Source organism: Rousettus aegyptiacus, unplaced genomic scaffold, assembly GCF_014176215.1.
Source record: "Rousettus aegyptiacus isolate mRouAeg1 unplaced genomic scaffold, mRouAeg1.p scaffold_m13_p_3, whole genome shotgun sequence".
NCBI classification, from domain to species: domain Eukaryota; kingdom Metazoa; phylum Chordata; class Mammalia; order Chiroptera; family Pteropodidae; genus Rousettus; species Rousettus aegyptiacus.
Window position 1 is genome coordinate 66,354,953 of NW_023416306.1, and position 12,715 is coordinate 66,367,667.

The window sequence follows — 12,715 nt, forward strand, 5'->3', positions numbered from 1 at the left end:
ATCACCCTCACACCACTCAACACCACTCAACACTAATCATGCTGACCTTCTTGGTGTCCCCGCTTAGCTCCGTTGTCCCACCCAATCTCTGGCCCAGGGTCCACTTTGTATTTGTGAGTGCACACCTTGTGAATAGAAATACTTTATGATCTCAGATGGACTGATCATAGAAGCACTAATGCAACCACATTAACAAATAACAAGAAAAGAAACTGAAAGTTGGCTTGCTACACCATATGGAGCCTGTGTCTGTAGAAATGGAAGAGATTGGAAAGAGGGCCCAGTGCCAAGTGGGTTAAGGTGATCCCCACAGTTAAGAGTGTGGGGTTCAGGGTCCGCTTGCATGGTGTTTAATTCTGGCTCCATCACTTTCTTGCTGGTGACCTTGGGCAAATTACGTAAGTAACCTTAACTATAAAATGGGGATAAACATGGAAACCAACCTCATGGGATTGTCATGAGCATTAGATGAGATTATCCATGTAAAATGCTTAGTGTACTTAATCCGTAGTATGTACTCAATACATGTATGCTTTTGGTGTATCATCAAATTGACATATATTATATATTGCTTTTAATTAATCTCTGAGAGTGGACATTAATTAGGTACATACTTGCCATGTGGATTTATTCATTCATTCATCAAAGGTTTATTGAGCAATCTACTATGTGTCAGACACTCTCCTACAGATGCTTAGGATACATTTATAAACAAATAGAGATCCCTGTGGTCATGAGGTTTATATTTCTAGTGGGGAGAGACAGACAATAAGCCTAATAAGTAAATAATAAGCCTAGTAAATAAATATATTATATAAATACTAGGGGAAAAGAAAATTTGAGCAGAGAAAGGGGGATTGCAAGTTCTCGTGGGCAAGTACAATCTGCAGACTTCATTGAAAACGTGATATTTGAGCAGACTTTAAAGAGGAAGAGTTATCCATGAGGCTATCTGAGGGAAGAGCACCCACTGCAAAGGCCGTAAACGTGAGTGTGCCTAGTGTGTTTGAAGTCAGCAAGGAGACCAGGGGTTGGGGCTGGAATGGAGGGATCAAGGGGGAGCTCAGGCTTTTAATCTGAGTGTAACGGGTAGCGTTTCAGGGTTTTGCACAGAGATGGGGCTGCGTTCTCATCCACAGATAGGGCAGGGGTGGGTAGCACAGTTCCTCATTTCCAGCCAATGTTAAGAAGCCTCAGCATCTTTACCAAGGTTTTGCCTTAACCACAGTGTCAGGTGGGCCAAATGTCCCTGTTGTACCTCCATGTAATTATACTTCTGATCAAGACCATTCCTGAGTTAAATAATTAAGCCTCTGGACAAATAAACAAGTCATGATTTACAAATTTTCTAAATGCTACTGCATCTGTTGGAAGTCAGTGTGCATGTGGTTTTTAGCAATCCCAATTACGACCTTACAGAGACATATATATGCACGGTCACGGAAAATAGTTATTTGTAATAATGTCTCTGAGTTAATATAGAATACTGTTGATAACTTTTCCATGTTCTACATATTTCTTAAAAATGCTTACTCATTCTTTGCATAGTAATACAATTATAAACTCAATCAAGGTTTAGTTAGATTGAATTGGATTTCCTTAGTAATTAATTATTAGAAATTTTTGCTTGGTTTTTGTCATCATGAAAATCAAATGATGAATGCTGTTAAAATAATGAGAAGTTTCAGTTCCAATAATGTATTCTACTAAATCTATTTCACAATGAAGAAGAAAAGTCAAATAAAATATATTATTTTTATAGTTAATGACACTACCATTGCTTGTCAATGACATTTCTTTATTATTTTTGTCAATGTGGCAATGAAGTTTGCTTGGAAGCAGAGCTGAGGATTTAGGATAATTGAAAGAGTGGATAGATTTAATGATCAGCTTAACTTTTATGGGAAGTAAGTTTCTTATGGTAGTCAATTTTGCTGTTCCAGACCACTGCAAGACAAAGAACATATCTGTTAAAGAAATAAATCGAGACGAACACACAAAAAGTCAGAATAGATGATGGTTATGTGTCTTTTATTTGTGACATTTGAATTCCTAACCTCACAAATAATTGATTTCATAAATATCCTTTAGTTTTATCTTGCTTTTCTAATTGATTTAATGGTGTTAGTCTGTTCTTACAGTCAAACCCTTAACTTAATCACAAACAGAACTAAAAAACAAAATGGTAATCATGTTTTTCTGATGCAATTAGAAGAGATAATGGAAAACTTTGAAATTACAAGCCTAAAAGCTAGGAAAACAGCTTAATTGTCAGATTAGAACTGGACTCTTTCCTCTAGGTTATAAAAGTTTTTATTTATTCATTGAAAACTTCTTATCTAGATTTAATAACTGTCCAGAGGTAAACAGCCTGTTATAAAAGCTTTTTGGTGTTATATTTTTTAAAGTAGGAAGATAAAAAAAACCACACAATTATTTCCAAAACATGCTTTGTTTGGCTAATTCTAAGAGAGAATCACCTATTTCACCAAGGACCAAAATGATACAAGATTAGATGACAACAGTATTATCCAGGAGACACATCCAACTCCTAGCGATTTTACCTTTGTGCACATTCATGACATGGGCATACTTTTCCTATGGTTGTTTTTATCACAGTGTGATACCCAAGGGGTGTGGATGTGATGTAAGGTTAGAGACCACAGGAAGTGATGTGCTTTCACCAAGGACCAGAATGATGGATTGGCATAAATCACCACACAAAGATTAGCGGAACTCTAAGTCCTTTAATGTTTTCCCAATTAAAGAGGTATTTAAAACAAAACAAAACAGTATAGTATTATGAGAAATGTTAAGGAAAGAAACTCAAGAAGATAAATCAAAATGGTTGAATATATAATGATAAGAATTTAGTATAGGTGAATATAATAGAAAAGAATTTATAAATATATAAAAATCAAGTCAGGACTTAGCAAAGACACATTTTGGAGAAAACATGCAATAATTTCTTACATGTTCACTGCAAGTTACATCCATAATTCACAATGACATGGAGAACTTTAGAAAGATTTCAAGTTGAGCTACAGAAATGTTAGCAATGGGGCAACAAGACTTCCAAGAGAATTTTCCCAGTTGAAAGACACTAAGGGGAAAAGGCTGAAAGACAATCGATAAGGGTCTTCATATGTTTAATGGGTATGCAAATGAAGCAATCATTATGTTTTTACTTTTCCTGTATAGACTCTGGATCTTTATGAAGGTGAGACTCTCAAAAAAGGTGAGCTGAAGCTCAAAGATAATATTTTGGCTCGAGTTGAATGGAAGGATTTCAGATGTTATAAAGTTGGTTATACCAAAGGACCCTATCAAATTTCTATGCCTGAAGTTCTTTGAGAGGAGAATCAGTTTTTCACCTGGAATGTTACTGATATAGTTTGGGAGGGTAGAAGGAATCGATTAAGAAAGCTCTCAAAGTTGCTTGCATCTATCCTGGGCCTCAGAAATGAGAAAACATCCCAGAAAAATAAAATTAACAACTGTAGAAGCAGAAGCTGACTCTAGCTGAATACTCCTCAACCAATTTTCTTTTAATTGTCATCCTCCTAAGGAGCCTTTTCAGACTTCTTATTCCCAATCATCACCCTAACCCCGTGAAGTTTTAATACTATATGTATATTGTTCATATCTGTGCATGTACTGTGTCTCTTTGGAGGGCCATACTCATTGTAATACCTCAGGTCCCCCCAACCCTCAATCAATTTTTGTGCTCTTGGGTGACCACCTTCAATGAAAATGAACACTTTCTAAAATAGACCATGGGCCTAAATGGGAGGTCACTGGGAATGGGAGAATAAAACAAGTTATATATATTTCGGTTCTGGCTACAACGACCATACCAATTCTCATCAGCCAGCATCCTCGTATTGCCTGTGCAGGGAAACTTTTGGATGCCCCTTCCCTCTTAAAAGAGATGAATTCCTTGGCACTGCTATGCCTTCTAACTGCAATGGTTGTAATCTTTGGGAGACCCTAGTCCTCTGTGAGACTATTAAGGCATGCATATATGCACAGTCTCACACTCTGTAAAATGCAGGTGGTACCTAGTTTCAGAGCTTCATAATGAATTATGGAACTTTGTAATGAATGGATTGGGCAGATAACACCTGAACCCTCTGATTAAGATTAATATCATAAAAAGACAACTAGACAATATATGCTTCCCGATGTGAGGCAGTAGAAAAGAAACAACATCACTTATCACTTATGTAGTATTCTTACTAAAAAATATTTAAGCTGAATCTAATGAGTTGGAATTAGAATAGGAAAAACATTTCAGATTGTGGGACATCTTATAAACAAACCAGTCTGAACTTTTGAATGACAGGGTCATGAAAGAAACACACACACACACACACACACACACACACACACACATGCACACACACACACGTGCACACACACACTCATCCACATAGAGAACTCTAATCCATTAACTGAAGAGAATGACAACTAAATGCAATAAGTGATTCTTAATTGGATCCTGGATTTTATAAACATTTTGGGGGCAATTGATAAAGTATTTTGAAGTTTTATGATGTCTGTAACATATTTTGAAATGGTTCAGCAATAAGGATGCATATTTACAAGACAAAGAAAACATGGAGATGTTAATTAAAAAAATGTTAAAAACTGAAGGGTGCATAGGTATTCACTGTAATCTTTCTTTTTTGAAATTTCCATTTTGAAAAATTTTTAAAAAAATAATAGTGGATACATGTATAACGTAACTAAAAATAAAAAAAAAAAAAATAGGGGGAAATGAAGAGGAGCCAGCCAGGTTAAGAGGAAGAGGCAAGGTATCAGTCTCAGACCCAGAGAAACAGAGATGCCTGAGGAGCTGCCCGGACCTCAGATCCTCCACTTGCAGTGAGATGTATTTATGGCGTAGGAGTCAAAAGAGATTAAAAAAAAAAAAAACCCACCCATGATGATTTTCTGATTTTCTTTAGAATTTGCCAAACAAAGTTCTATGAGAATAGAAATACTCTGTAATTAAAAAATAAGAATAGTGTGCCAGAACTTATCCAAGGAGAGTTGATTAGTGCAATTAGCAATATAACCAGGAAGAAATCGTTCCAAGCAGTTTAAAAAATATTTGGATTTTTAAATTGAGTGAAAATTTCATATGCACAAACAGTTAATAGAAAATAATCTTATAAAAGAATTAATAACAAATGTCTTGAGTCCGGTATCCTACTCGATTAGGCATTACTGAAATGCAGGAACATAGTCAATTTTTAATGTGAAACTCCTGTGGTTTTCCATCGTGCAGCACTTCCAAGTTCCTTCTTGGGCACAGGCTCCGTGTGGTCCTTCTTTGTCCCACTGCTCGCCATTCCATGTGGCATTTACTGTGTGTTGCAGGGGCTCTTGTTTCTCTGTTCTCTGGATCCTTAGGATACTCGGATATTCTATCAGCCAAAAGGGATGCTGAGAAAAATATTTGCCTATCTTGTCCTCTCAAAAAAAAAGGTGGGGAGGGGTGGGGTGAGGTTTGCTGTTGACCAGAGCACAGCAACACGGAGAGAGGTAGCAGCATCTGGATTCCATGAGACAACTTGGACGAGATACAAAGCAAGGGTTGTCTTGCTGGGTCAGGTTAATTCAGAATGCCGCCGTGCCCAGACAGTCAGCCCTTTCTAAGTTTGGACAAAGAAAGATTTCATGCTTTCTAGGCTCTTGTGGCAGCCACAAATGGATTTAATGCATTACATATGATGAAATGAAATCAGAGTTATTTAGTTACTCTTTAATTAGCATTACATTAAAATGCGCAAATCCATTCTTATCTACTTCCCTCCACCAACTGCTACTTTGTCAAATTCAAATGATCACTGGAAATATCATTACCGTCTAGTCACAGGCTTTCAGGGCCACCACAGTTTTGTGAATAAATCAGAGAAGGCAACATTTCCTAAACCAAAACTCACTTAGGATTCAAAAGGCAGGATGTAGCACAGAATGCACTAGTCTGTCTACTGGAAATAGAAAACTTGGGAGGGATGGAAAAAGGAAGTTAGCCGTAGTTCCATGGTTACCTTGGCAACTGTGGCACAATCATTGGGGCAGAAATTAATTTTTATCCCATAATATAATCTGGCAGAGGGAGGAAGAGTGTGGAGGAAGAGGAAGAAAACATTGGCTGGATTTAGAAGCTCAGAAGGCCAGTTGGGAAGGTTACAAGTCAATATGCTGGGAGTTTGAGCTACAAGCACTAATCGCCAATCGTATTTTTGTTGTTTTTTCCTGAAATTTTAGTATTATGCATAGACAGCCATGACTCCCTACCCCTTAATAAAGAACAAACACTGCACTAATCTGGCTCGGGGCTTCTGCTGATCATTTGATTTTAGGAAACAGAAAAAAAAAATATCTTGAGTTTCTGGAAGGGACAAGGAATGTTGTGGTTACAAAAAACACACTCAGTTCAGGGTGAACTGGCAGCCAGTCTCTTCCCTGTAGATAAAGTGTGCAGACCCTGTTGGGGGCAGAGACCAGCCACCCCACGGAGTGTCCCTGACAAAACTGCCTATTAGGGAAATGGCGCTGATGCTGCAGGTGGGGCCTCAGGTCCCTATAGCTCCACAGCCCTGCACGAAGTTAGGCCACAGGATCAGAGCGGGAGTTTCCAGGGACCTGAAAGGAAGGCTTCTGGAAAATTTTGCTGTGCATCCAGAGTCACCAAATGCACTTGGTTCTTAGAAAACACGTTACAGAGAAGTTGGCCAGCTGACAAGACAGATAAGTGGAATAGTACAAAGAGTATCTCAGTCTCAAAACCTGAATTACAGTAAAGCTTGGGCAGCAGGTCCCAGGCAGAACTGCGACACACTTAGGAGGCTTTCTCCAGAGACAGGAGGGTCAACGAGTAGTCCTTCTCTCACGCTGTGGCCAGCCAGGTCCACGGGTCATGGCTAGCAGCACTCAGGGTTAAAAGCACACGAAGCGAGAGGGGAACATCTCTCAGGAGTCACCACTTGTCCCCACCTCGCCTGCTCCTGGAAGGAGGTTTGCCATTTCGGCCAGGGAGGTCTCCCTGCTGCCTGCTGGGACTCCAGGAGCAAACAGCTTTCTTATTTCTTCCAAAGGGTGAGATGGGGTGTCAGTGACACATCCTGCTTGTCATCTCTTTCTGGAAAACAGGAAGAGAAGGATGGTTAGGAGAAACTAAAAGCAGACCAATGACTGGCTGAAAGATTCTGACAATATCCCCAGGGCCTCTGGAGCCAACAGTGGATTGCAAGCATGGCCCACGAATAAGGCTTAGTGTGCAAAAGTATTCAGTTTTTTTTTTTTTTTTAAATCAAAGCAATGTTTAAAAATATGGCTTACTTGCCAACAATCCAGGTTGCTTGCTTTTCTGAAATATTGCAAGATCTGGAGCCACTGGGCAACTAGAGTGGAAGAACAACTGTCCTCTTCAGATGGAGAATATGCTGTCGAGTTTGCTCCAGTCCCTGCCACTCCCGGCTGCCTCTCCAACAACAATCAAATACCACTTACGGGTTGAATGCCATTGGATTTAGACAGCTGTTTTTCTTAGAAAACAATTTCTTTATACCTATGTTTCCATTAAAGATAGACAAACGAAGGATGCCCTAAGTGGGTATAAGTCAAGAGCAAGAGAGACGACGTTGCTTAATGGAAGAATATACCAAAGGCTCTGCCATGCAATCACCCTGCCTTTCAACCATCTTCCACCTGCCTGGCTCTTGTGGGTATTTATGGATTTTAAATGTGCCCCCTATTATCTTTCTCTGGGCCTCTGCACAGGCTGAGACTCTTGTCTGTGGCCTGCTCCTACCATATCCTGCCCTCTTTCCTTGGCTAATTGGCAATGATTTTCCCAACTCAGGCAAGAGGACTTTCACCTCTCTGGCAGACCTTCCGACACTCCCATCCCACCCACTGTGCAGTTAGCTGCTCCCTCCACTTATGTCTACCTGGAGTCTTACATGCAGTGAGCTGGTTTGTACATCTGTGTGCGGGCAGGGACTGTAGGCATGTCTGTTAGTCTTACTCCACTGTGAGCTACTAAGTGTCAGGACACTCATTCGATCACTACATATGCTTTTATCTTGTAACCTCCCACCCTTAGCCCAGTGCCTTGCACGGTAGTTCCTCGGTGGTTCCTCTTTTATCATCAGGAATGACCTGGAGAGCAGGCTGGTAAGGAGCCCTGTGCCAAGCAGCGTTCTGGAGGACATATTTAATGTCATTTCAATTAGATGAATGAGCTGCGTCCAAGTTCCAGCTGCTACATCCCTTTCCCTCTGACCCTGGATCAATCCAGCATACAAAATAGGAAACATCTGAGTAAAAGGAGCTTGAGCATGGGAGTGCTCGGGGGCTCAGAGAGTCTTAGAAAACATACAAATGTGTTGGTTAAAGAACATACATGGCACAATCTAGGTGCTTTTGCACCCCAATAATATTATTAAATACAGGCAAGGGCATACAGATACCTATATTAAAAAATTAAATGAGCATCAGCTTAGGCTTATTGCACTATAGACCAGGTGCCTGTGAGAGGAGGTTGCCATTCACATGAAACTACAATCTATTTGGGAGAAAGAGATGTAGCTCATAAGATAAAATATGATGACATAAATGCAAATATCTAGAGGAGGGGAGGCCATGAGGCATGGTAGAACCAAATTCACTTAGCATTTTGATCCCCTTCTGCCCTCACTACCCCTGTGTGACCTCTCCAGGCCTTCAGGTATTGGCTGGAATGCCCCTTCTTAGAGATGCCTTCCCTAACCTCCATGATTGAGCATAACTCCATCTTCTACATTCACAACTGGAATAGTCTACTATTTGTTTCATTCCTGATTCCCAAATTCATTCCATGTCAGATCCTGTAAGAGCCACAAAGGAAGAGGCTGTGTCTGCTGTTTGCTGCTGTATTATCAGTTCCTGGTAATTGAATTCAATAAATATTTGTTTAGTCAAACAAAAAGTGGGCCCTCAGTCTCCTCATCTGTAAAATGGAACAGTGACAACTACCTGAAAAGGTGATCGGAAAAGGTAAACATATTAACATATGCCTGGACTCAATACACACAAATCCCCTTTTCTGATCTCTTCAGAAGCACAGACATGGCAGCAGTTACTTTGTGCTGGGGGTTCAGAGGCGTGAGAGCACTTCTCCATAACGTACCCACTGAGAAGAACTCCAAATTTTGAGAAGACGGAATCTGCCAGGTGAGGGTGGGAGAAGGGGGGACTGGAGAATAGAGGCTATGGCCGAAAGGAAGAGTGGCTGAGGTAGAGCCTGCCAGGGACCGGTGTGGGATGGCGACAGCAGGGGCGGGGAGACACGTAAATGTATAATTGTTCAAATAAGGACCCATGCGGCTGGTGTGAGGAATGAAAACATATGACAATCTTAAAATAAATTTGCTGTTTTTTTGTTAATCTTCCACGAGTTCTTGTATTTTGGTTACCTTTTGATGAGAGAGGTGACTAAAAACAACAAAAAAAGATAAGATGGGAATGCAAAGAGTACATGTACATGTGTGTGTATATGTTTGGGGGGGGGAGAGAGAGAGAAAGAGAGGGAGAGAGAGAGAGAGAGAGAGAATGAGGAAGAAATAATGGAATGAACACAATTTTGGCTTTATAGCTAATTCTGTAATTATTTGCAATGGGTCAATACTTTTGGAAACAAAGGACCTCACATCTGTTAAGCATCTATGAGATGCCAGGTGCTTGAGGGTGGCGAGGGTGTTCCATCATCACATCTCTAAAACTCTGAGAGAAAGAACTTAGACTTCAAACAGGAATCTGGGCCTCAGAGCAGTAGTCGGCTCCAGGTGAAGAGGTAGCCGCAGAGCTTAAATAGTAACTTTCGTTTCTATCAAACAAAACTCTGCCATCCCTCAGTTTCAGTGTCTGGTGCTGCCCTACAGATATTACATCATATAACCCTTATCCTAGCCCTGTGAAGTAACATTTGCCCTCCTTATTGGACTGATGTGGAAACAGGCTCAGAGGCGAAGAGTAATTTATCAAAGTAAACACTCAAGTAGCCGGAGTGGGATTTAAACTCAGGTCTAAGTGCCAAGGCCAGCGCGTTCCTCTTCACCATGTGATTGTGATGTAAAGCATCTGGGACATTCTTATGAATATGCATTCAGATGATATTGATTTTGTGGCTGTATTAATTACAGATGGTTAACAGTAATTCCTGAGTTTTCAAAATGCCAGAGATATTTTTCCATTACTCAGAATGATGCCACTTTGAATTACGAGTGCAATCGGTAAATGCTAAAACAAATATGTCACTAAAAGACTAGGTACTAGAAGTATGGAAAAGTAAAAAAAGTAATAATAAAGCAGAAGAGGAAACAGTTCAAGAGAGAATATGGGACTTATGTAAAGCCACTGAGTTAGTCCGTGAAAAGCCAGGACCAGTACTTTCCTCACCACACCATGCAGGCTCAAAATTCAGAAGAAAAACTGTTTACTGGATGTCTCATAACATTCTTATAGGGAAAGAATCATTGAAATAGCAGATCAGAAATTTGAGGAAAGACTTCTCAGTTGGATCCACCTTCAAAAGCCTTCAAAGCTGTATTCTAGCATTTTACCACTAGGTGGTGCAAATGAGCTGGTTAAGAAACAACTTGTTCCAAGGGATAAAAACCCCAACCATAAACCCCAAACCCGCCAATACCAGGTTCCATAGTTTTCCTCCTCATAAAAGCCCTCCGCAGGCCCTAGCAGAGCCAAACACATTCCCTCCTATGGAGGAGACTGGCCTAAACAACTTTTACCCAGGTTGCTCTTTAAGGATGAGTTTGTCATTGCAAGTCACCTGAATGCAGTACATATAAAGGCATACTAGTAAAGAACTCCAAAAGGTGCTTAATGGGCTTCTGTAGAGGTGATGAGAATTTTCTGAGAAATGTATATAAGGATTGTATTTGGCTTGTATAGAAAGATTTTTTTAAGCACCAAATTTAAAAAGTCTATCCTTGAGAAAAGAGTAAAGCTGGGTTTTGGTTGTCTTCATTCAGTAACATTTGCTTTAATATTAAGTCCCTTATTCCCCACTATCAATGGGAGAAATTCCATACCCATAGCCTGGCCAACAAAGCTGTTCAGAACAGGGACCTCTTCCTACACTTCACCTCCAGTTGAACCCCACCCACTCACCATGCCCACCAGGCTAGACTCAGCTAGACTCCTCCTCCCTTGGTCTTCAATAGGCCATGACCTGTTAAGGTTTCCAGTAGTTCCTCATAGGCTGCTTCTTCTATCTGGGAAAATGCTTTTTGCTCTTCTAAGCTTGGCAAACTTTGACATCCTTCAAGATTCAACTGTCAGCTGCCAGGATGGGTCCATTAGCTGCCTTCTTGGGTTCCCCATCACTACGCACACTCACTCATATCATATCACTTTCTACCAGCAATGGACTTCATCATTTCATTTCCGCCTGAATCTGAGAAGACCTTTAAAACTTCATTGTATGTTAATGTATGATAAGGGATATTTTGGTGAAGTCACACAGCAATATATATAGTTTGATCCAATAATTTTGGGACAAAGTATAAACGAAATGTGAGTGTAACATGATGAGTTTCTCTATATGGATGAAACATGTTTTCTATTTCAGATTTTCTTGCCCTTTGGATATTCTTTGAATTTTTAGACATTTTTAATACATGTATATTTTTTCTAATAAGCTCCAGTAATTTAAAAAACAAAAAGGGAAGTAGACCAAATCTCCAAATTGAAATCGTATGTAGTTTTAAAAATGAAATTAAAGTGACTTTTGCCTAGCTTTTGTGGGAAATTGTCCTGGTAGATGAAATCAGCATATATTTTACATAAGATATTCAATCTCTTCTGTTCTGATCTAAACACTTTTAAACTGAAATAGAGATATTTGCTAGTCATCCCAAGAAGTAGAATAAACATATGTGAATGCTTAGAATCAAATCATTCTTATTTCTCAGTTTACCCATTTTTAGAACTGGTCATGGAGGGCAGGGAAAATAGGTGATCCAGAGAGGTAAAATGACTTATTCTAAGTCACATAAATGATTTCTGACCCAGCCAACACTACAAAGAAACCAACTAACTCTTAGTTTACTACACTGTTTCATCACACATTTTAGTATTCTAATTTTTACATGAAATAGATAAAAATTTGATGTCTACTAAGTGTCAGTCATCGCACTAGTATAGCAATCTTAGCAAATTAACATTAGGAATTACAGAACAAGCTCCAAAAATTAATGACAAAATCATGGAATCACAGACTACTGCTAAAGATGAGAGGATACTTAGATATTTTCTAGTTCAACACCATCATTTCAGAGATATGAAAACTCAGACTATGAGAGTGTAAGTGACTTGGCTAAGGTGGCACAACTCATTAATAGCAGAGATAAGACTCCTGCCCTGTGAACTCTCTGCACTTCATGCTGATTTGAGAGGCGATTTGTATAAACAAGAATTTCTTAGAGTTGGCTCAGTGTGCTTCAGGTAAAACCCTTCTTGAATTAGTGGCTCTCCTTAACCTGAACCCCTTTAATGGCTCTCCGCAGCTCTCAAACCAGGTCCTGGCCCTGGCATACAACACTCTCCTTGATCTAGACTCTTTTCAACTACGCAATCTTGTATCCCGACTCTCCCCAACACTCCTTCTCTCCTGTCAAACTCACAGCAATCCCATACATAT

At 39.8% G+C, this 12,715-nt stretch overlaps 1 protein-coding gene across 1 annotated transcript in view; it reads right to left on the reverse strand.

The window, feature by feature from the left end:
* Positions 1–2,004: 2,004 nt before the first annotated feature.
* MOB3B (MOB kinase activator 3B) overlaps positions 2,005–12,715 on the reverse strand; it is a 172,703-nt gene continuing 161,992 nt past the window's right edge. Inside the window, exon 4 of the mRNA XM_016156272.2 lies at positions 2,005–7,153. Coding sequence (XP_016011758.1) covers positions 7,124–7,153 — 30 coding nt within the window. The 3' untranslated portion in view covers positions 2,005–7,123. The remainder of the gene's footprint in view (positions 7,154–12,715) is intronic.